Source organism: Lipomyces doorenjongii (assembly GCF_038497915.1).
Source record: "Lipomyces doorenjongii strain NRRL Y-27504 unplaced genomic scaffold V1508scaffold_35, whole genome shotgun sequence".
In the NCBI taxonomy this organism is placed as follows: Eukaryota; Fungi; Ascomycota; class Lipomycetes; order Lipomycetales; family Lipomycetaceae; genus Lipomyces; species Lipomyces doorenjongii.
In genome coordinates this window covers 95,895-117,937 of record NW_027118102.1, presented here as the reverse complement: position 1 = coordinate 117,937, position 22,043 = coordinate 95,895, and the positions used below count along the sequence as shown (strand labels likewise).

Genomic DNA, 22,043 nt, shown 5'->3' with positions numbered 1-22,043 from the left:
GAAGTCAGAAAAGGCTTGTGATGTATGCAGGGTGACGACTCGATTTGTTTAGCAGGTGAACAGCTACGTAGAATTTCTGTCAAGCTGTGCTGAATGCATAGGATAAGGCTGTCCGAGGCGTTGTTCGAGCTGTAATAACTCCGCATGGCGCAGGAAGCTGGACGTTCAGCTGAGAATAAGTGGTTGTCCGATTTCAAAACAAGTCTGTGAGCTAAGTAAGGCAGTTAGCAGTTATTCAGTAAAATCAACACATCTCCCACACAAATATATCACCAGTACGGTATTGCATCTGGATTGGACTTTTTCCGAATTGCCAAAAAGCGTAAATGTATTAAAATGACTTGCGTACATGCATTCTACACCCGTCTAAACCTCACCTCCGCAAAAAAGCAACAAACTCATCAAAAATCGAAGGCCACGCCCCTTCGGCATCATAACTCTCCAGTCCGTCCTCCGATCCAAGGACATTAACTACGAAATCTAACAACATGTTCCACGTATCCTTCGGTACCGCTTTTTTGTGTTCTTCGGTAACAAATGTGATCCATTTACTAAAAACGTCCTCATTGGGGAATTTATCTTCTAGTAGTAGTTTCCAGTATTCGACTGCTGAATCGAGTGGTAGCACACGTTGACCTTGCGGACGCACGAAACCGAATGTGAATTTGTAAACTTCCTTAAAAAACGTTTGGTCATTCGCCAAATCCGCGCTCAATGACTCAACGGCTTTCTTCATCTTTGGAATCGTATCCGCACTATATCATTAATCATCAGCTCTCTTGTCCCAGAAAAAGTGAATAGGCACCCACTTCATTGATTGCCATCCTTTTATAAAGCGTTGCTTTGGGAATTGACCCATCGTCGGGGCATCGAGTTTGTATGCGAGAGCGAGCACAACGGGATCTTCTAACGCGACGCCCAGATCTTGGATATAATTTATCGTACCATCGATTCCAATCGTAGAAGGTTCCTCTGGATCTGTTCCTGTTACCCATAGTTCCATTAGATATACACCAGGACATATGCACCTTTGTATTTTTCGAAAAGCTCGACGAGCGCTTTTGATTCCTTCTTTCTACATTCCGGTCAGTACTTGCTATTACTGCTAAGGTGAAGAAAGACACACGGAGGAGCGGCGGCACCAGAGTCGTAGTAGTCGTCAACTGCGCGTTCGATATTCCATGCATTGCTGCGAAGGTAAGTTGCCGCAGAGCGGGATGTTGCCCCTGTTGCCGCAACAAATTGGTTGACAGCGTTGCGCTGAGCGGATGTCAATGAGCTCTATGAATTCTTAATTAATAATGGATATATGAGTATAGAACCAGAATGGACACGTGGACGTACCATTTCTCTGGGGATATGTTAACGCGATCGTGTGATGTCTGCTTGGCCGAGACAGAGTTCGGCGATGGAAGCGTTCAGGGGGAGCATTTGGTGCTTAACCACTGCAGCGATTTTGCCATGCCATATGTTGCAAGACTACAAACCATTGAACCTGAGGTCTGCTAAACACACAGTTACGACGCTTTGTTTTAACAGTAAGTGCATTAATGACACTGGCGCTTGCTCAAAATGTCGCACAGTCGCAGTGGATATATGCCAGTTGAAAGTACTTAAGGAACAGTAATTGTCCGTAAAGTCTGGTAGCTAGCCGGTCGCTCGCGAGGGCTACAGGAGCAGTAGCAATTGGATATTCCCGGTAGCTGCGTCCAGGAACCTTGACGAGTCACCTATTTACATGATGCATCATTTAGAAGTGGATCAGTGGATAAACCTGTGAGCGGGGTAAAGCTCTTAAAGAAGCTACAGTGCTCTTCTTGCCAGCGATAGACCGTGGTCTGGCGACTGCTCCGATAATTATTACACGGCAGCAGTGTGATCTTATTATTCAAATGAGGAATAGTTCAAGTATTCATGTCACATCCCGTCATGGCTTGACGTCGCTGACCCGTGTAGCTCAGTAGTATTACAATTTGCACAGATAAATAAGATATTTGTAACTGTGCCAGCTGCCAGCAAAAGTCCATTGCGCATGACATCTGTTAAGTAAAATGCAACGTCATTACTGTTGTCGTAACCCTAACCTGTATATCAAAAAAACGTAATTGGACATCTTCTTTGTTACTATTTGTTTTGCAGTACACAATATTGAGCACAGACCTTGCTAAACTCGACAATTTTGTTTATTTGGTTCTTATCTAATTCATGATATAACGACCAATCCACCCAATGGCCCGCATAAAGTCAACGCCGCGACAAATAGCGACACCATCCGCACCAACTTCAGCGACCGCGGTGCCTTATAAGCCGAATACTCTTTTTCCCGAGAATGTCATTACTTCGTCCGCACTGCTCGCATTTCCAATCGTCACAGTGATCTTGTCTTCGCTGCTTCCGTCCGATCCGGTGAAGATACTGGGATATTCTCTGCCGGCTGTTGCACTCATTCAGGCGGTGAATATACTCTTTACGAATCCGGCACCGGAGCCGGTCGCAAAATCGAGTGGGAACAAGAAGAAGAAGCAAGCGAAGAATACAGTGTCGGTATGTTATTTCCATATGCTAAAGGACGGACCAAGTTTGTACTGCTAACAAATGAACGAACAGACCACGATTCTCGGACTTGTGCTTTCTATGCTTTTGACTCCATTCATCCACCTCATCTACGTTCTTTTCGGCGCGCCAGTCACCGTGTCCATCCCCGCGACATTTCTTTTATCCGCACATACCGCGCTTCTCGCCCTTTTTCCGATTCTTTGCACTTATCCACTCGACGGCGTGACGTGGACTAACCTCGTTGCGCTGAAAGCACCTGTCACGCCGGCATACACGGCCGCATTGGGAACAATTGCGGGAGCTTGGCTCGGCGCTGTGCCGATTCCGTTGGACTGGGACCGCGAGTGGCAGATATGGCCTGTTACTGTTGTTTTTGGCGCGTACGTGGGAAATGCTCTCGGCCGTCTTGTTGGCGCCGTTTTTAGTGGCAAGGAGAAGATGTTGTAAGTTAACGACCTGTATATAAAGCGATTACGAGACTATATATAATACAAGAACTAATCGCGCATTATGTGTCAATATGAACAATATGTTCATCGTGTTGTCCTACCCGCTCGTTCAGCTCAAGTGTTTTGATTGCCTGCTTGACATTCCCGCCCAATCCGACCACCGGCAACCGCTTATGCACAACCCGGTGGTCCCATAACTCCTCCTTACCTTTAAACCAATCATGCAGCCAAAACACAGTAGTCTCGCCCGTAGGCCGTCGAACGTCCATCGGCTGAGTGAGCTCTTTCTTCTTGTACGGCACGCGAACCGGTGATTCCTCTCCAGGCTGCTTATACAAATACTCCAACCCGTTCGCGAGGTCAGATACAGCTTCGAATGTACCGGCGTGACGTTTCGGAAACTTGAATCGGAACCATTCGTGCGCGAGGGCTTTATTTTGGTCGTATAGTCGCTCGCGTTTCCTTCGCAGCTCGTGGACGTAGAATTTTAGTGCAAACGCCGAATATTCGTCCGGTGTTCGTGCCACGCAGAGTAAACTCCAGTCGTGTACCCTAGATGCTTTCGGGACTCGTGTAGCCGGGAGTTGTTTTCGAATCAATTTGTCCTGATAATGTTTTAGCAATCCCAGCTGTCATATAATTTTCTCTAACGACCCTCACGTACGGTAACTTCATTCGTGTCGTTTATTATAACCGGACCATTGCGGTGCCGTAGCAGAAACAAGTACCCAGGTTTCTGCCTAGTAGCCGCTTGAGCTACTGTTTTCACAGCCTCCATCTTTGGCCAATTGAGGAGATAATTGACATTGCCATATAGCTCGAAATTTTCGTGGAGAGAAGCAGCAGAAGCTGTGCCAGAAACGCTTATACGTATATGGCATATCCGTCACACCTGAAATTGCGGACCCTACCTTCCCTACCTTCCCTACGGCCACTCTACTCAGTATCTACTAACTTGTAACGCTGATGTTGCAATCAATTAATATTGGCAAGTTAGAGTATATTATATTTACAATTGCACACATTAAACAATACCCAGACCCAGCCTAAATACGAAACAAGAAACATAAAGTACATATGTACAGACCGAACACCGTCTCTAACTGTTTTAGAATGCAAAATTATAACTGATGTTTTTCACAACTTCATTCTAATATCCTGCATGCGGCATTCACTTTCATCAGTAGTGATCGGGATAGTAATCCGGTCGCTCAGAGCGGACTCGAACACGAGGGAAGATTCGACGGACGAGACAGAGTAAAGGTCACTCATATCGTCGCTTTGGTGGACGTCGTAGAGCGGCCATTTCGTTTCCTCCTCTTCTATAACTTCTTTCTCGTAAGTGGCGCAGTCGACCGTGGGTTCGCGTTCGTAAAATAGCAAAACGACGTTGCCATGTGAGAGCACGTCGTCTACACCCACAGGCTGCACGTCGCCGTCGGAAATACGGACCCAGGAGTTTTCATCCACGCGCCTGTATGCGATGTAATGTCCAAATGAATGAGAGCCAAAATGCACGACTGTACTAGACAGTCGATACCACGCTTCGTCGACGCACTCGCCTCGGTCGGTGACATACTTGCCAAACTGGATCCGTTCTGGAAATTCCACCCGGACATTATTCTTCCGCGCAATGCCTAGTTGCGCATCGTATTCCGATCTATTAATGTGTAGCGCGAGCGTGTCTGGTGCGCGTGATATCGTCACCTGCTTAACCTTTGTGGATGATACCAAGCGCGGGGGTTTCAGCTTCTCGAAATCGGCGTCCTGGATTGTAGGTTTATCGAGTGCAGCAATTATCATGCCGCGACGAGCACGAAGAATAGGGGTAATGTCTGGCTTCGACTTCGACGACGCGAGCTGAGGTTCTGGGGAAGATGATCGAGAGGATGATGGCGAGGCGCGGGTTATGAGACGCTGAAGATGGGACTCGGCCGCGATGAGCGAGCAGCGCTGGCAGTACACATCGAGTTTTTCAGGCGCGACTGCATTTGCGAGCATGGACTCGAGAGTGGTCGATTGGTGGTTAACGAGTGTAGGTGATGACGATGATGACAAAGATGGGAGGGAAAGTTCGACGGAGGAGAACGGGATCTGCTTCAGTGTTTGTTCTTCGCCGCATTGTACGCACACGACTCGAGAGGACATCATACCGTCGAATGGCAGAATGGCATTGTCGCTATTGGAACGTTCAGTGCGTAAAGCATCGAGAAGAGAGAGAAAAAACTCATGGGCGTCTTGCTGCTCCGAGTCCTCTATCCATCTCTTGGATTTAAGCAACCTGAGTAACTGTACAGCTGTATAGGTGTGCTGACTTGGCAGACGCGCGTTGAGGCGAAGTATAAGTGTTCTCAGCTCGTTTGCGAGTGGGAGTGAGGCGGATAGTGGCGAACCGAGAAAATTCGTCAAGCGTTCTGAGGAAGCCATGGCCTGAATTTGTTAGATGTCTTCACCCAGAAATGTACACACATACGCACCTGAAGAACAGAATTGAGAAAACAGGCGTTGCCGGGATTAACGAGACCACCGAGGACGCCGTCGGCTGCTGCTGCTGCTGCTGCTGTTGACGCGGCCGGGACATTTGGTGGTGCTGAGTGGTCAGCGCAATCTCGATCCCATGCCATGGAGTCCCAGTGAAAGAGCGGCGAGCTGGACGTCCACAAATTGAGGAAGTCTGGTGCGATCTTTGCGGCCGCCATCTCCGACTAAGGAGATGATATGTGGTGAGGGTGGAAGGACTAAAGTGGAGATGGCCTGGAAATATGAGTATGGGGCACGTAATAAAGAGCAGAAGGTGGAAACGGCTTGCGTAAGAGGGGAGGTATCTGCGTCCCGCTACAGATATTGCACTATGCTGAATACAGTATAACGTACAGATTAGTAAACTCTATATTACAGATCGCACGTAACAGTGACTATACGCTAGCTATAAAAGGCAAGGTGAGCCGCAGGAACCGTTAGTGGATATCCGAGCGTACTTGTCGATATTCTATCCACCTAGTGACGCGGCCTTCGTGACCGCGCGACCACAACGCTGAATAAACATAATAAACTCGCCGCACAGCCAGATCCACATAGTCTCGGTAACATTTGTTGTATTATTAGTTATATTTTAGTTATATGTAATCATATATATTTTATTACTCAGCAGTCTATATCGGCGATGCTAGCAGCTCCGGCAACCTATCCGCCGTAACCATTTACACGTGACAATAGCAGGGTAACCTTAACTTATAATTATTTTTTTCACACGCAAATTATATCTGCAATTGCGCACCGATGAGCGCGAAACAACATGGCAAAGAAGAAAGGCAAGTAAAGTACTCACGCATACACGCAATATAAGCGCTAACAATGCACAGCGAACAGATCAAACACGCGTGCCGCACGCCGTGAGATGCCGGCTCCGCCACCCGAACCAGCAATCCATGACGGAGCAGAAAACTCGACGACTCAACACAAGTTCAAACAAGATCCGTCCAGCCATAAGAAGAAAAAGAGTAAACTGCCTTCTGCACTGGACGTTTCAAAGAAACAGAAAAATAAAATATTCAAGGCGGAGAGCAGGCACGAGGCCTTACTGCATAAAATCAGTCTCAAGACTATAAAGAACACAGTCAGAGCACAACAACGAGTCGAGACTAAGACTGAGACTGACTTGGCCAGTCTGAGTAAACAGAGTCCCGTTGTCGGTCAAAAGGAGAAAGGCAAGCTAAAGAGGGCGGACTTGTTGAAGCTCGTCCGAAAGGTCAGAGTTGGTGGCATGAATGTCGACTCAGGAAGCGATGACAGCGACAGCAACGAATGGGAAGACGAACCAAGGGGCATCGACGAGGAAATGAAAGATACAGACGATTCCATGGATCCAAATCGTGCCATGCAAGCACATGTGCTGGTGCAAGACATTGAAGTGCCATTTTAGCAACAGTATTAATGTATAATACGTGCACATACTAATTTTATGTACAATACGATACAACCAACCTCATATTTATCATTAAATCATCAGATCAATCAAAGAAATGACAAAACCATGACAATAAATAAGCGCAAAAATCCCTTATCACATGTAACGATACGTAAAAAATTAACAACGAACGAGCCTAATCCCAAAAAAATACAATGTAAGCAAAATTAAAGAAACAAAGTCGGAAGACAACACGATCCGTCATAATTACTTTTGTATTAATGTAACACTATTGAACATCTAACGAGCGTATGACGAGTAGCCACCCCGGTTCTCCAATCCCGCATTACGCCCTCCTAATCCGAAGCCTGACGCGCCAGCTCCTGCCCCGCCGCCCGCGCCAAACTGCGAATAGTACTGGTTGTAGTTACTGCTGTATCCGTTCATGCCACTACTACCTTGGCCGACTCGCTGGCCCACTACGCCAGTACTGCCTGCCGCGGGCCCCAGCCCCATCGCCGCCGCAGCTGCTGGCGACCGGTCCTTGCCCCAACTGCATCGCACAGGTCGGCCGTTGATTTGCACGCCTGAAACCTGGCAGATCGCGAGCGCAGCTGCCTCATGTGAGTCCATTCGCACGAACGCATACCCTCTGTCAGACTGTATTCGTACGTCTACAACAAATCCAAAGTTCTGAAACAGTGGGATCAGGTCGTTCTGGGTGGTGTACGGCGAGAGGTTTCCAACATACACTGTCATCTGCCATGACGGCGACTGATTCACGACAATTTCGTAGTTCTGTTGCATACCGCTGTTCGCACCACCAAACCCAGACCCATGTCCGGCCGCGTACCCGCTATTGAACAGGACGTTCGGTACTTGGTGGCTATTGCTTTGCGGTTGTAATCCGCTCGTCGTGTTTGCGCCCCGCTGGTTTGCCCAGTTGCATCGGATCGTCCGTGAACCTAGCCACTCGCCGTCCATCGTCGTCTTCGCCTTCTCGGCATCGCTGCGTTCGCGGAACGACACAAATCCGTACCCTCGCGACCTTCCCGTCTTGAGATCCCACATCACTCGCGCCTCCGACATCGACGGGAATACCGAGAACGCTTTCGCAAGAAGGTCGTCGTCAACTTCATTCGATAGATCTCCAACAAATATATGAAAGTGCTCTGTCAAGCCCGGCGTTAGCGCTATGTCTCAAAGTATGACTACAACGAACTCACGTGAAGTATCCTCCTTCTGTCCAGCGTTGTGCGACTGATAAGCCCAGTTGATCTTAATCTCTGACTGATGGATCGTTCGTCCGTTCAATGTCTGCATCGCCGTCTGCGCTGCGTTCGGATCATCATACTCAACGAATCCATAATTATACCCCTTGTGATTACGATCCGGAATGATCTTCACGCTCTGCACATGTCCGGCGACCTCGAAAATGTCGCGCAGCATGTCTTCCAGCACTCTAGGGTCTAGCCCACCAACATACAGAACGCGCTTGTTGATTTCGCCCTTGCGACCCCCCACCCCAGTCGAAGCTGACGGATCGCTTGCGCTCGGCGTGCTTGTCGTAGGCGGGGCAGATATTGTTGCAGACGGCGCCACGACTTTGGGGGCGGCAGAGATTGTCGTGGAACTCGTTGGCAAAGACGTGGCGGGCGTTGGAAGTATGTTGCTCATAGTGATTCTTAAGCAGCAATAACGTAGCAAATCAACTAATGTATGACTAATGCAGCGGCGTATTGATAAAAGAGATATCTATCTCGCCTTTATCGATCTGTGGTCAGGTCGGCTGTACTTAAGTTTAGAGTCTTGGCTCTAGGTAGGATCGAATAATCAGCAGGCCAAACGCTGTTATCCAAACCGCCGAATATATTGAGCAATATATTCTCTTGACAAACAGAATAACGACACTGGTGGAGAATATGCTAGTGAAGCGGCCAAAATACCGTAAGTTGAGTGACTGTCGGCTTGAGATTTTTTTCTCTCTGCGGTTGATTCTCGCAAACACAAAAAAAAGTTCGCGTCTAGGTATTTGCTATGTTATCTTTCAGGCCGTAAACGCAACGCGACTGCGCAGATGCGTCAGAGTGCCGTGCACGCGTTGAAGTTGCGTCACAGGGCGAGGTCCCGATTGTACACCAATTTCATTAATAATTGATTGTGACAATTGTAACAATTAATAACACTATAAATGTCGGAAGAAGACAAATTCAAGGAGACATTTAATGTATGTATATTTATATACCAATATAATCGAATTACTAATATTGTAGACCGTCCTGGTCGCTACTGCCCAGCTGGCCCGCAATCTTCACACCTCAGCCAGTCCAAAGTGCGTCACGCGGCAATCTCGTTCTTGATTCACATAATCTAACTATTATACAGCGTCTATCCACCGGTCGTTGGAGAATCTCGAGTCGCCCTTGACAAGTCGTTAAAGTCCTTTCACACCGCGCTTGACATGGCCGAAATCTCCCTCGTATGTAGGTGTTTTGATCTCTGTCAACTGAGGCTAAGAATTTGCAGATACAAGCCCGCGACACGTTGCAGCGTGATCTCAATAAGTTGCAACGGTCTAAACAGCCGATCAAGACCGAAAATGGCTCTACAGAGTCCCAGTCGTTCACAATTGATATTGAATAATCAATTACCTCCCAGGAGCTATGACTCTCGGTCGTCAATGTCGTTTTGGCAAGGTCAACTCTTACGAAAGTCGCTGACTCGCAGTTGCAAACTGCACTGATCAGGGCGGTTGGCAATGTACGGCGGTCATACTCAACGTGAATGCAGAGACAGGCCAGGCTATTACAGAGACTAGTTTCTGTGGAAACATCAAATTTGTCGGATTATTTGTACACGGTAGCGAGTATTACATGACAACCGACAGCCAAGCGATTCCAAGCGTGTGAGAGGGTTACAGTAACAAGCACACCTAGACAAACCATAAGAGATAAGAGCAACTATTCAAACACTCAAACGTGACAAAATAGATATATATTAATAGCAAACCCAATTGAACCCAATACAAAAAATTAATTCAAAGCACGTTAGACCATTAACCAAAAATATCCATAAAAGAGCATTAGTCTATTTCACAGATAAACCCTCGACCCTTTTCGCCGCCCGAGCGGCCTCGTCTTCATCGTTCTTATCGTACGCAACTGGGGTTTCGCTCCCAATCGTTTCGACATCGGGCAGCGAGTGGTTCTTGCGGATCAATTCCGCCATTTTGTCGTCGAATCGGATGACCATGCATGTCAGATTATCCATGCTGAAATGTGACAGCGCGTAATCAATCAGTATCCGACTGGCTATCTGAGGATCTTTGACATCGCGAATGAGGTCAACTGCATCCTGATCCGAGCAAACGTCCCACAGACCATCGCACGCTAATATCACAAACTCGTCTTCCGGCGTCAGGTAAGTTTCCGTTGTGTAAGGATGGCTGATGACTAATTTCTTGATATATGAATCGCCAAGCGCGCGAGTTACCGCGAGGATGCCATTTACGCGTCCATTTAGGACCACACCGCCGCTGTTCTTTATCCGCTGAGCTTCCATCTGGTCGGTTCCTTTGTGGTCGTACGATAATCTTAATGCCTTTCCTTTCCGGCTATATGAACTTAGATTTTGTCCTGCAAAATTTCGGATGCACAACTAACTTACCATAAAACGATTCGTGCGTCGCCCGCATTGGCGGTATATAGCATTCGCTCTTGGACTGTGTGCTGCGGGTGACTGGCTTGAACCTGCTCGTTGCTCTTACTGCGATGATGGCGTAGGAAATGGTAATGACGATACAAATGATGCGGAGATATGTCAGGCGGCTGAGGGTCGCTTGCTTTATTGCGCTGCGAGTCTGTTTCTGACGAATGCCCATTCGCGATCTTTGACGAGTACGAAGTCGTGGCCATCTCTTCCCATCGCAGCAACGCTACCACAGCAGTGCATCCCGCATTTTTTAGCGACTGCCTGCTGAGCTGGATGTCGGCCTCGGTAAACGTCCGATCGAATATTTCTGGTATTGGTCCATGCGGATCTTTCCTCAGCTGCTCTTCCAGCAGCACATGTAGCTTCTGACCGCACCAGTCGGCGACTGCCTTGCCGGCATGCCCATCGAAAACAGCGAAATAACCAGCATCGCGAGAATTATGCCCGCTGTTGTTGCTGAATGTCGTTGTTTCTGCGCTTGCAACATCTGAATTCGCTGTCGATGCTGATGCCGACGAGACATTGGCATGTTTCGACTTTGTTAATGCAGAAAACGGACTGCTCGATGGCGTATTGTTGCTGACCACAGGGGGGGCACATGCTCCGCCGCTCAACGCTGTGCCAAATTCGTAGATTACCGTATGGGTGTCCTCCATCGAGTTGCGACATTTTAAATTCTCGTCCTCAGCTATGCCGACGATGAAGGTGCCATTGAACCCGGCCGGCGGGGCGACGGCGGTGCGAGGCGGGGACGGAGACGTTGATTTGGAGCGCAATACCTTGAATGATCGCTCAGGGTCTTTACTTGATCCGGAGCCGGCGGTGAATCTGGCGAAGAATGACGTCGGCGAGCTGCTGCTACTCGTTTCGGCATCCTTTGTTGACGATGAAGTCGCTGTAGAGGACGTGCTCTTCTTGCGACGATGATCGGTGCTGGTCGAAGGTGCTGATGCGCCTGGCTTTGATTCTGCAGACGTAGTTGAGGACGGAGGAGGCATACTACAGTTGTCGTTTATGTGGCTTATGGCAACTTATGTGCGAGATCATCCAAGTATGCTGTCGATAAAGCGATCCGACTAGTTAAGAAAATGTCGGTGGAAGTGAAGTGTCAAGGGTGCTTAGTGTCGAGCGTGACGCAGTTGTCCAAAACACGCGATGATGGCAGCCAAGGGTTTAGTACTGAAAGGCCATATCCCAGCTGTGAGTATACGTACATACACTCGTCCAAATTAATTGTCGTCTACACATTCATCACGGCATCAGATTATGCTACAGAATCGGTCGTCCTATCCAGCGCAGCAGAGCGCAGTTGCGCCGTCCCTGGCTAGTTCGTCAGAAAAGTCCATCCCGACCAGTCTCACTCCGTCCTCGTTACGCACTGTAACCACGCCTCGAAAAGTCACAATATATGACCGAAATCTGAATCGTCGCGCACCAGAACTATCGCTTGCAGCATTTGCGTTTTTGTTTAATGAGGTTGTGCAGTATTCGCAGAAGAATGTCAAAGGTATTCAGGAGATGGAGATAAAGTATGCATAAAACGATATCGAGATGATAGGGTACTAACAAGAATTTGATAGATTGAGTGAATATGGATATCATGTTGGACAGCGGGTGTTGGAACTGACCGTCGTTCGCGAAATAAAGAGTGGGAAGCGAGAGACTCGCGTCCTGGGACTTTTACAGTTCATCAACACGGGTATTTGGAAATCGGTTTTTGGCAAACCTGCAGATGCCCTGGAAAAATCGAAGGACCAGGAGGATGAATGTAGGTAAATTTGCTACTGTCTGATGTAACTGCTCTGACGACAATAGATATGATCATTGATAATGACCCCATAGTCAATAAATACATATCAGTCCCGAGAGAGATGTCGCAACTCAATTGTGCCGCTTTCCAAGCCGGAATAGTCGAGGCTGTATTGGACGGTTGCCAGTTCCCAGCACGAGTAACCGCGCATTCAGTTCCAACCGATCTCTTCCCGCTGAAAACGGTCTTTTTAGTCAAACTGGATCCGGTAGTGGTCGAGCGGGAGCGATATATGCGATAGTTTATATTCCGAGGATTATGAGGTTATTTGCGCACTTTGTTCGGCGTCTGTGTAATTTGCATTAATGTCATTTGTACATTATAATACAGGATAGAATTTTCCAAATTGTCAATTACTTCTTTCGCTTACTTGGATACGCATCATGTAGCCCACCAAGCTTCTCCTGCGTCCTCTTACTTCCATGATCTTTCCTAAACCACGGTGAATCAGTGTTTTGCGACGTGTCCTCGTTCAGTAAATGTGTCCACTTCGACCGTCCCCGCTTTCCAAACTGATCGCCACGGACCTGCATGATTTTTGGCAAGGCGGTCTTATCTCTGATGTCATCTTCCAAAGCTTCCGCATTGTAGTTGGTCCGATTCAAGATATCCATATCCTGGTAGAATGCACCTTTGTGATAATACTTCTGCATAAACCCCATCTTCCCGCGATTCTTAATTTTCTCTTCCTGCTGCTGTCGTACACGTGCGAGATCCTCCTTCAATCGCTCATTGTCATCCATGTTCCTCCGCATTTCGATCTCTTGTAGCTCCCGCTCGCGCTGCTCAAGTTCATCTCGCTCTCGCTTGATTCTTTTCAGTTCGCGCAATTTCCACGCTGCGCGCTCTGCCAGTGGATCAACATCGTCATTGTCGTCAATATCCTCTGCATTAGCGATAATGTTGTCTTCATGTAAACTCGCCGCTGCATGTGCGGCAGCTTCAGCCCGAATTTGCTGCTCTATCATTGCTAATGTTTCTTCCTTTTTCTTCTCCTTGCGGGCCTCATCGTCTGCCGTTGTGTCGTATGCAAATTGTGGCTTCGCTTCTTTCGTAGCTCTCTTGTTCCTAACAAAATTAGTATGCTATGTCAAAGTAGTGAGTAGTCCCATACCTTGGAACAAAGACGGGTCGAAGTAGGACTTTGTTCTCTTCCTCGCTTTCGCTCTCAACATCGCTTTCGCTTTCACTTTCGTCTACACTCTCGTGCTCTTCTTCAGACTCCTCATATTCAGACTCTACTATGGCCGTTTCCTCCTTGAACCTCTCATTCAAATTGACCTCTTTTAAGCTCTGTACAACAGGTTTCGTGCCACCGAGAGCTTGTCTCCTCACAGAGACCTGCTTATCACGTTCTTCGTCACTATTTTCCGCTTCACTAGCGCTCTCCCCAATTTCTGATATCAATTCAGTGACATCTTCGGTCTTCACGGTCCGCTGCTCATCCTCTCCCTGCGGCCCTGATTCCGAATCTGATGACGAAGAAGGCGATGGCGAGCGCGAGGTCCGCTTCCCAGGAAAATATCGCGTTCGTTTTACCGGTTGTGTTAATTTAGGCGGCATCTGATTGTATGGTTATGGAAAAGTTGTGGCGAGGCCACCAACAAAACTCGAAATTCATCTGCGACGCTCGCATTCTTGAGCCGCGTGACGGCACTTACGAATGAAGTCTAGCAACGTTGCCCAGTACAATCCTATTATATCAGATTTATGTGTTGAAGTAATATGTTTATTCTTGGTATTCAATATAATCTACTGTACGAGTACAACTTACTTGGAAAGATCGCCATCCCGTCTTGAAGGAGCTCAGCAATTATGCATCTTTATGTGTGATTCAGCTACCGATCAAAGATTCCTTCTTATCTGACGAGAAGAAGATTATCGCATGATCTCTTACTACCGACAGTATATTTCAAAGGGAATAGTCAAAGGTAATAATTACGACCAGTACGATGTAATCCGCCTTACTAATAGCTTGGAAGCTATGAATTACGAATATCTATGTGACGCGCTACTACAGGAATCAGCAAAAAGTAGACAAACCAGGACAGAGCCCGTAAGATAATGTCACCATCGAACTTGGGGGCAGATTTATAAATGTGCTACTGCTGTTAGTGGAATGGGGCAGTATCAGCGTTGCCGTTCGAGCATCGAGCCAAGCATATTCAAACTAGTAGTTGTGTCAGACAAAATATCGCCCGAAATACTCGCTCACAAATGCATCGGCTCGGGATTGTCATTGGGGCGCGTAGAAAACTTTGAGGGAACAAACTCCTGCCTAACTTGCCGAGAGCAGCTGTTGGGTTCCATCGACACTTAAAAGACGATTCATCACCACGCCAGGGATTGAGATCCGAGTTAGGGTAGAGGGAAAGGCATTGGCTAGTAGTAATGGATGATTGCCCATTGGTTCTATTTGTGTATACCTATTATCGTAGATGGGTAAACATGATCAAATTATTTGGAAGTAGTGCTGAGTTATATCATCTTGTACAAACGAGACGCGATAGTTGGGCCCGGCCGGTTGTGCTGATATCTATTTCTCATATACCCCATGAGAACATTGAGAAGTCTTTCAAATATATTGGTCGACACCGTTCAAGGGGTTCGTACGGAATATCGGCAGGCCCCCAACCCTACGCTCCCCTAAACCTGGTGTGTTCCACACACACACTCTCTCCGAGTCACTACTCTTGGTCACTGCCTGGAGGTCCTTATCCATTCTCTCAGTAAACTTTTAAGGGTCCACTATTCTGGTTGCTATTGATTACTTTTTGCTGATATAAAGTCGAGTTGTCCGGGTGTTGGTTCCAGGGATTCAGACAAACTGAGATTTGTCATATCTAAGCGCCGTTGCTGACCAAACTCGACTTATTCTGATATTGTACAGCAGCATATACAATCGAACATCAGCATATTGTGAGACGATTTCATTCATATAATACAGCATGCCGCATTCACAAGCACATGACAATGGCAGCAGCTGCAGTGGCATCGCGCAACGAGCTACTCGCCGGACACGAGCTGTGATTTCTTGCAATGAATGCCACAGGCGCAAACAAAAGGTTTCACTTTGGGTCGTCCATTGCATTCAGATATGCTAATATACAGTGCAGTGCGATCGCCAACAACCGTGCAATCAGTGTATCGGGCGCAAGGTCCAGAATCTATGCCTGTACACCACTGGGTCATCTTCCCCAAGGTTGGCGGCGGCTGCACAGACAGCAGCAACGACCGCAGAAATCCCGTTTGCGTCATCTAGCAACTCTAGTCCTGATACTCACGTTTGCAGCTCGCCTTCTAAAACCGAATTTTTGTTAAATGCTGACTCCGCGTCATCGGTTTCCTGTTCTCGAAAAAGGGGCCTGGTATCCGATAATAGTGTCCGCGAAAATAACAATGTTATTGAGTATAGCTTTAACGAAAATTCTGATTCACCTGTCGAGAACGATTCGGACTCCGAGGACGATGTTTGTGACGCGTTGGGCTATTTCAAATGCGGTGTTTCAAATATCGCCCAGGACATTGCTGAGCTTAAACTCACGAACTCACCTACTCATTCTGCCACCAAGGTCAGAAAAAGCAAAATCGCGTGTCGCAGCAGCAAGATTGTTTCGAGGATATTGCGCATTATGCCCCCTAGGCCGTATGTCGAGCTGATGGTCAAGATATTCTTCTCCGATGCCAACTTCTATCAGACATTAAATGAGAGTGCATTCTGGGACAGTCTGCGGCAATGGTGGGAGCTACCAGATCGGGCAGGTAGTATTGCAATGCCTATGTTAACTTTCCGTTTGATGTCCATAGCGATTCAATTCGTGCCAATGGAGCACCTTGCTACACTAAGGCAAATTGATCACTCGCTAGAGACCTTGTCCAAGGACTACTCCCAAGCAGCTAGTGAACTCGCCGAGCTATTGCCCGATTGTATAGATAGGGTTTTGGAAGGCCTGCTACGTGGTGTATGGCTAAAATACGAGTCACGAATGAAAGAGAGTTGGTACTGTTTGGCGACTGTTGTCCGCATGGCCCAAGAGATCAAGCTCCACATTGAAGAACCTAATTCGGCTTTATCGTACGAACGCGAGCGGCGCCGGCGATTGTGGTGGACAATCTATCACTGGGACAGATGCATGGGACTTCTTCTGGGCCGGCCGACTATGATTGTAGACAACCTGTGTAATGTACCTCTGCCATTGGATTTACCGGATGAATGCTATTATCCAGTCGTCACTCCTGCTCCGGCTGTCACTGAATTTACCGGCCGTGTGCTTGCGTTCAAACTGGCGGTTGTCATATCTGATCTTGACACTGACCCGCTCCATCTCTACAGGAACGTAACAGTATACACAGCGTCACTGCCAGCATATTTTGCCCTCTACGCTCCTGACACGTCCCTGGATGAACAATACCCGTTCTTGGTCGCCCACCGTGAGTCAGTTGCGACGACGATCTGTATGATACTTTGCGCACTGTACAGGCGCAAAGTGCCTGTCCCGAATCCACTATCATTCTGTTTACGTTTATTGAACGCTGCAGACCGGTTGCTAGCGTTTTCCAAGGAGCACCAGTACCGGCAGTTCATGATCGCGTACCAGAATTTGGAGCCCGCAGTCTTGATATGTCGAGAGATTTTGAAGATGAGCGGTAGCTTAGCTGAGTCAGGGTTTGTGATGTGCGACGACAAGTCCGGGAATATCATTGACGTGTGGCAGTGTTTGGAAGCAGTTGAGTGCGCGTTGGCGAGATTGAGGCTTGTTAGGACGAGGAATAAAGTTGCAGACAAGGCGTATCGGATATTGAAAGAGTTATTGCGGCGGGTCAAGGTACAAGTTGAGAAGGAGAGGATTATGTATGCACAATTAGAGCATGCGCACAAGGCCAACTCGCCTCCGGAAGAGAATGTGGTTGATCGGGAGATCAAGAAGCTGCGAATAGTAGAATCCATGCCAGGACTCCCAAATATAGCGAATTCGAATGAGACAACCGCGACGGGAGCGGATGCGCCGGACGATTTCTCGTTGTTCCCGGCCCCTCGCGAGAACAACCAACAACCGTCGGAGAACGTGGAATTAGCGAACTTGACGGACTTTGAGGAATCGGTAGATGCCTCGGTGCTCAAGATCATGCAGCGCTTTGATGTGAATACTCTTGTTCGGGAAAAAGCCAACTCCATAATGACTCCAGCGTCGCCACCGGAAACGGTGACTAATGCCTCTCCAGAATTGACATTCGATGAGCTTCCACCGTTGGTGAGTCAGCACCCTTATCACCAAGTCGACAGGCAGACGCAACCCGTAGAGCAACAAATATTAGACCAGTATGGGAATAGCGCGGTACAGATCGATAATGGGGAACAGATGCTGTTTTCCTGGGCAGATGACATGGAAATTGAGAATTTTGATCTGTCGGCCATTGGCGAGCAGATGGACTTTGGTATGTTTTGAGTGCCTGGTCGTTGAAACTGTAATCCCATATTCTGCTATGAAGATATGTGGTGGTAGGAATTTATGTAATAGTTAACCTGAGTTGTACAGCGTTGGATTAATAATTGTAATAGGTCCCTACTTACCCAATATATATATTTGTATCGTGATTTAAACTAATTACACAACTCGTATGTACGACCCAAAGTTACATAGAATGACGAATGGATTGTAATACATATAGAAAACCTAACCCGTGGCATTAAGATCATAACGACATACAGAAAACGACAATCGGCTCGACAGAGTTTCTCAATAATGTATATTGAAACCACGACAATCTATGTATCTTTAATAACAGCCAACCATTCACAACAAGAGCCACCTGCCCAATGCTACGACCCTTGATATACACAAAACAACTAACTAGTTTACAGACGCCTGATGATCTGCTCCGTGAAGTGCTTGGTGCCAGCAGTGCCTTTCAAGTCGCGGGTGATGTTCTCGGGGCCGGAGGCAATTGTCTTCAGAACTGCGTTTTCGATCTTGTCGGCGTAGTCATTGAGTTTCATATGACGGAGCATCATAACGGAGGATAGGAGGAGAGCGGTGGGGTTGGCCAAGCCCTTGCCGGCGATGTCGGGAGCAGAACCGTGGACGGCCTCGAATATACTCACTTCGTCACCCATGTTTCCAGACGGAGTGAGACCGAGACCGCCGATCAAGCCGGAGCACATGTCGGACAAGATATCACCGTAAAGGTTGGGCATAACCATGACAACTGGCTTGTATGGTTCAGGGTCAGTGACGATCTTGAGGCATGTGTTGTCCAGAAGCTCAGCGCCGAGCTCAATGTCGGGGAACTCCTTCGCGATCTCCTTCGCTGTGCTGAGGAAGAGACCGTCGGACATCTTCATGATGGTGGCCTTGTGGACAACAAGCACCTTAGGCTTACCGGTGGCACGCGCATGCTGGAAGGCGTAGCGAATGACACGCTCGCAAGCAGGTCGGGTAATGAGCTTGATGCTCTGGACGACGCCGTCGACGACTACGTGCTCAATACCGGAGTATTCTCCTTCGGTGTTCTCACGAATGAGGACAGTATCGACGTTGTCGTAAGGGGTTTTGTAGCCAACTACGGAACGGCATGGTCGCAAGTTCGCAAAGAGATTAAAGGTGCGGCGTAGAGTCAAATTGAGCGAGACATGTCCCTTGCCAATGGGAGTGGCGAGCGGACCCTTGAGGGCGACAAGATTTCGCTTGACGGAGTCAATCGCGGCATCGGGAATCGCAGTCTTGCCGTCTTTGAGAATAGGAGTGACGTCTACTGACTCCCAGATGATGGGGACCTTGTGGATGGTATGTCAGTCAACACTATCCAGAACCTGGTGGATACAAACATACCTTCGCGGCAGCGTATATGTCTTTGACAGCCGCAGAAATCTCAACACCAATACCTACACTCAATTAGTTGTGTTCTATTGATAAGCAAAGTGTAATAAAAAGGACTCACCATCACCCTCGATCATTGTGACGGTGTACTTGCCCTGCACAATAAATCATATTAGCACCTGTCCACCAACAGCTCTCCGATAATCAAATTACAATACGTACATCAGCGTTCTTCGTTCCCTTAAACTCGGCGACCTCGGTGGAAGCATTTCGTCTTAGAGTCTGCTGGAAAATAATTGTTAGCCAGTGATCCGCATATACAAGATAGCATAATCGGACTTCTTCGGTGCAAACGAGCAAATGCTGGTGCTTTGTACTCTGAATTCATAGAGACCAGAGCTGAGTGCACGGAAATGATCCGAACGGCCAGAACTAGCGACATGAAAGTACCGGCAGCTCCGGGCATGCAGAACCAACCGAGCGATTGTGGTGAGACACATACCTTGATCGAGACGGAGCGGAGCGGGCGCACGAGAGCGGCCGAGCGGCAGAGGGGGCGAGTGAGCAGCATTATTCAGAGAGCAATTGATATGGCAGATGGAAGTGTGGAGGAGAAGGATGAGTCGGTGCTGGACGAGATGGACTTCAATCTGCGTCTACATGCACCCGACGTAAAAAAAATCGTTTCGCTGGGTCCCGACAGGGCCAATCAGAGTCTGGTCTAGCTGACATAGAAATTATGTCAGCAACAAGTAACTATTCGGGACTAGTGCCGGAGCATGCGCGGCATGCAATAACCAATAGTGTCATCCCGTCCATTTGTGCAGCTGCTCGTTAAACTGTCAAATACGCCAGTAAGTTGGAGCATTAGAAATCGGGTGACACGATGGCTTTCCGTCGGAGCTCTCTGCGGAGTCTCGTAAAAGTTGACCTCCAAACTATCAATAAAACTCTGCATTTATAAACACCGGATGCGACGCGCATCTCAAATATAATCTGCTACATTGTGCTTGTTTGTGGGAGGTGTGCGCAGTGTACTCAGTGATTACTAATACATGTTTGTATTTATATGCAGTACTCAATAACTCGACTCTAGACGGACAGAGAGGAATCATAGTCAATAAATCAGGGGGTGCAATTTCAGGGGAGATCGCGGATGTACACCCTCGCAGCCCGTAGTTGACTGACTAATGATTGTAGATCCGCCGTTGGCATCTCGAGGTCTACAATACAACGTATGAGCGAGTACAACACATATTTAATGAGAAATCGATACTTCAGCCACAGCCATTACAAATTAGACCTTATCAAAATTAAATCCAAATAAATAAAACTCATGATTCAAAAAAACCAGGCTAGACACTCTCATGGTTCAAATCATGCTGCCTTCCTCCAAACCAAACAAACTCCCTTTGTTCTCCGCCTAGTAAACCAACCTATCAAGCGTTTCATCCTTTACTCGTTATTACGGTCTCTCTCCTGGGCCCAGTCTTCTTGTGAGCCCTCCACGTTGGGTGGATGAGTGCTTTTCTCCTTTTCCGCATAGTCTTGTCCTCCCTCTAGCTTGACTTCCTCCTCCAACTTCGATTCTTCTGACGCGATTGCCGGCTCCTCTATTTCGCCATTTGCTTTCTCGATGCCCACAGGTGCGGCGTTGGCAGACGACCCATCTGCCGATTCCTCACCAGGAGCTTCGCCTTCGTCCTTTTCGCCATCTGGAGTAAGAAGTTCAGGTACGGCTTCATCATCAGGTGCGGGCGGAATGAGAGACTCATGAGGTAGAACAGTAACAATCTCGGGGGTTTCTTCCTTTTCCTCTACCGCAAACGGATCTGTGCTGTTGGAGAGAATGTCATCCAAGCCCTCGCCGGTCCATCCTTTTCGCGCGATACCTTCAAATATCTCGACTTCCGCACGAACAATACCGGTTGCCTGCTTCAGTATCTTGGCCGAGATATTTTGTGTGATGTCCAGTGAATACTTGAAATACTCATACTTTAGTTTCTCCAGTCCGTCAACCTGTGCAGTCAAGTCCATCAACGCACTTCGATAAAGTGCCAAGTTTCGCTGCTTCTTCTTGCCTAACTTGACATGCTGTTTCTCAGTTTTGCGCAATTCCTTCGTGCGTGAAATTGTTTCCTTCTGGAATTTATCTTCGTGCTCTTTGGTCAACTTTGCATAACTATCAACTTCAGCTTGCACAGGCTGTTCGAACCCTTTCGTGAAACTCTCGGACAAGATCTTGTGATGGTTTGCGGCAAGATATTGTAATCCAGCAGCACCAGACAACCCATCTTCACTCTCACTGGCACCGCGGCACTTTGCGCACGTTTCGAGTGCTGTGCCAAACTGATTCTCAGCCTGGGCCACCGCTGCGAGAGCAGTACGAAGCGCAGCCGCAGCGCTCAACAGCGTCTCATATGCGGCGACATTATTCTTGATATCGTCCTTCGTGACAATGATTTTTGGAAGTGTAGGTGGTGCGGGGAATGTTACCGAGGCCAATGTCGGTGGAAATTTGGATGTACTCACTGTGACGACCGGCGAGAGGCCATCTGGTGCTGTTCCGGCTTCTGTCGCGGAGGGCGAGATTGGTGCCTCTGTTACTGCTGCTGCTGCTGCTGCTGCCGCCATTTCTTTAATTGAAGATAGTTGCTGGATATTGTTGTCGATTTGCGATGACAATAGGGCAATGAAAAATGCAACGGGATAGTTGAGCGAGGAGCGGAACGAATGACAGGGCAACCTGCCCCGAGCGTTCCTAATCAGTCAGTCCACAGCTTTTTATCTTG

At 47.9% G+C, this 22,043-nt stretch overlaps 13 protein-coding genes across 13 annotated transcripts; 5 read left to right on the top strand and 8 right to left on the bottom strand.

The window, feature by feature from the left end:
• Positions 1-300: 300 nt before the first annotated feature.
• V1508DRAFT_420006 (Cullin binding-domain-containing protein) lies at positions 301-1,577 on the bottom strand. Its single transcript, XM_066940680.1, has 5 exons — positions 1,345-1,577; positions 1,127-1,281; positions 1,029-1,075; positions 810-978; positions 301-755 (listed from the first exon to the last, which is right to left on the bottom strand). The coding sequence occupies exons 1-5, from the start codon at positions 1,345-1,347 to the stop codon at positions 374-376; spliced, it is 756 nt and encodes a 251-aa protein (XP_066795003.1). The 5' UTR covers positions 1,348-1,577; the 3' UTR covers positions 301-373.
• V1508DRAFT_173160 (uncharacterized protein) lies at positions 1,283-1,765 on the top strand. Its single transcript, XM_066936108.1, has one exon. The coding sequence runs from the start codon at positions 1,379-1,381 to the stop codon at positions 1,625-1,627; it is 249 nt and encodes an 82-aa protein (XP_066795002.1). The 5' UTR covers positions 1,283-1,378; the 3' UTR covers positions 1,628-1,765.
• Positions 1,766-2,141: 376 nt separating this feature from the next.
• V1508DRAFT_420002 (glycosylphosphatidylinositol anchor biosynthesis 11) lies at positions 2,142-3,228 on the top strand. The gene is made up of 2 exons (XM_066940679.1): positions 2,142-2,544; positions 2,608-3,228. The coding sequence occupies exons 1-2, from the start codon at positions 2,230-2,232 to the stop codon at positions 3,001-3,003; spliced, it is 711 nt and encodes a 236-aa protein (XP_066795001.1). The 5' UTR covers positions 2,142-2,229; the 3' UTR covers positions 3,004-3,228.
• Positions 3,012-3,808, bottom strand: V1508DRAFT_420000 (uncharacterized protein). Its single transcript, XM_066940678.1, has 2 exons — positions 3,670-3,808; positions 3,012-3,610 (listed from the first exon to the last, which is right to left on the bottom strand). Exons 1-2 carry the CDS (start codon positions 3,781-3,783, stop codon positions 3,065-3,067), a joined length of 660 nt encoding a protein of 219 aa, XP_066795000.1. The 5' UTR covers positions 3,784-3,808; the 3' UTR covers positions 3,012-3,064.
• A 161-nt stretch (positions 3,809-3,969) lies between these two features.
• Positions 3,970-5,772, bottom strand: V1508DRAFT_372498 (uncharacterized protein). Its single transcript, XM_066937507.1, has 2 exons — positions 5,483-5,772; positions 3,970-5,435 (listed from the first exon to the last, which is right to left on the bottom strand). The coding sequence occupies exons 1-2, from the start codon at positions 5,702-5,704 to the stop codon at positions 4,143-4,145; spliced, it is 1,515 nt and encodes a 504-aa protein (XP_066794999.1). The 5' UTR covers positions 5,705-5,772; the 3' UTR covers positions 3,970-4,142.
• A 1,145-nt stretch (positions 5,773-6,917) lies between these two features.
• Positions 6,918-8,891, bottom strand: V1508DRAFT_419996 (uncharacterized protein). Its single transcript, XM_066940677.1, has 2 exons — positions 8,139-8,891; positions 6,918-8,084 (listed from the first exon to the last, which is right to left on the bottom strand). The coding sequence occupies exons 1-2, from the start codon at positions 8,587-8,589 to the stop codon at positions 7,213-7,215; spliced, it is 1,323 nt and encodes a 440-aa protein (XP_066794998.1). The 5' UTR covers positions 8,590-8,891; the 3' UTR covers positions 6,918-7,212.
• Positions 8,892-9,053: 162 nt separating this feature from the next.
• On the top strand, positions 9,054-9,937 carry V1508DRAFT_462636 (uncharacterized protein). The gene is made up of 4 exons (XM_066942842.1): positions 9,054-9,139; positions 9,186-9,244; positions 9,298-9,391; positions 9,439-9,937. The coding sequence occupies exons 1-4, from the start codon at positions 9,104-9,106 to the stop codon at positions 9,553-9,555; spliced, it is 306 nt and encodes a 101-aa protein (XP_066794997.1). The 5' UTR covers positions 9,054-9,103; the 3' UTR covers positions 9,556-9,937.
• V1508DRAFT_419991 (phosphatase 2C-like domain-containing protein) lies at positions 9,731-11,729 on the bottom strand. The gene is made up of 2 exons (XM_066940676.1): positions 10,579-11,729; positions 9,731-10,525 (listed from the first exon to the last, which is right to left on the bottom strand). Exons 1-2 carry the CDS (start codon positions 11,619-11,621, stop codon positions 10,000-10,002), a joined length of 1,569 nt encoding a protein of 522 aa, XP_066794996.1. The 5' UTR covers positions 11,622-11,729; the 3' UTR covers positions 9,731-9,999.
• A 133-nt stretch (positions 11,730-11,862) lies between these two features.
• V1508DRAFT_419990 (NO signaling/Golgi transport ligand-binding domain-containing protein) lies at positions 11,863-12,782 on the top strand. The gene is made up of 3 exons (XM_066940675.1): positions 11,863-12,152; positions 12,204-12,391; positions 12,439-12,782. Exons 1-3 carry the CDS (start codon positions 11,890-11,892, stop codon positions 12,672-12,674), a joined length of 687 nt encoding a protein of 228 aa, XP_066794995.1. The 5' UTR covers positions 11,863-11,889; the 3' UTR covers positions 12,675-12,782.
• V1508DRAFT_419989 (splicing factor, Prp19-binding domain-containing protein) lies at positions 12,394-14,027 on the bottom strand. Its single transcript, XM_066940674.1, has 2 exons — positions 13,548-14,027; positions 12,394-13,501 (listed from the first exon to the last, which is right to left on the bottom strand). The coding sequence occupies exons 1-2, from the start codon at positions 13,994-13,996 to the stop codon at positions 12,787-12,789; spliced, it is 1,164 nt and encodes a 387-aa protein (XP_066794994.1). The 5' UTR covers positions 13,997-14,027; the 3' UTR covers positions 12,394-12,786.
• Positions 14,028-15,120: 1,093 nt separating this feature from the next.
• V1508DRAFT_419986 (fungal-specific transcription factor domain-containing protein) lies at positions 15,121-18,158 on the top strand. The gene is made up of 4 exons (XM_066940673.1): positions 15,121-15,498; positions 15,550-18,047; positions 18,072-18,074; positions 18,104-18,158. The coding sequence occupies exons 1-2, from the start codon at positions 15,382-15,384 to the stop codon at positions 17,878-17,880; spliced, it is 2,448 nt and encodes an 815-aa protein (XP_066794993.1). The 5' UTR covers positions 15,121-15,381; the 3' UTR covers positions 17,881-18,047; positions 18,072-18,074; positions 18,104-18,158.
• Positions 17,994-19,911, bottom strand: V1508DRAFT_419983 (uncharacterized protein). Its single transcript, XM_066940672.1, has 5 exons — positions 19,754-19,911; positions 19,474-19,536; positions 19,373-19,406; positions 19,264-19,316; positions 17,994-19,208 (listed from the first exon to the last, which is right to left on the bottom strand). The coding sequence occupies exons 1-5, from the start codon at positions 19,820-19,822 to the stop codon at positions 18,291-18,293; spliced, it is 1,137 nt and encodes a 378-aa protein (XP_066794992.1). The 5' UTR covers positions 19,823-19,911; the 3' UTR covers positions 17,994-18,290.
• Positions 19,912-21,063: 1,152 nt separating this feature from the next.
• V1508DRAFT_328643 (uncharacterized protein) lies at positions 21,064-21,798 on the bottom strand (the record flags this gene model as incomplete). The annotated part of the gene is made up of 1 exon (XM_066936631.1): positions 21,064-21,798. A coding segment is annotated over one exon (735 nt), but the record flags the coding sequence as incomplete, so codon positions are not given.
• Positions 21,799-22,043: the final 245 nt, after the last annotated feature.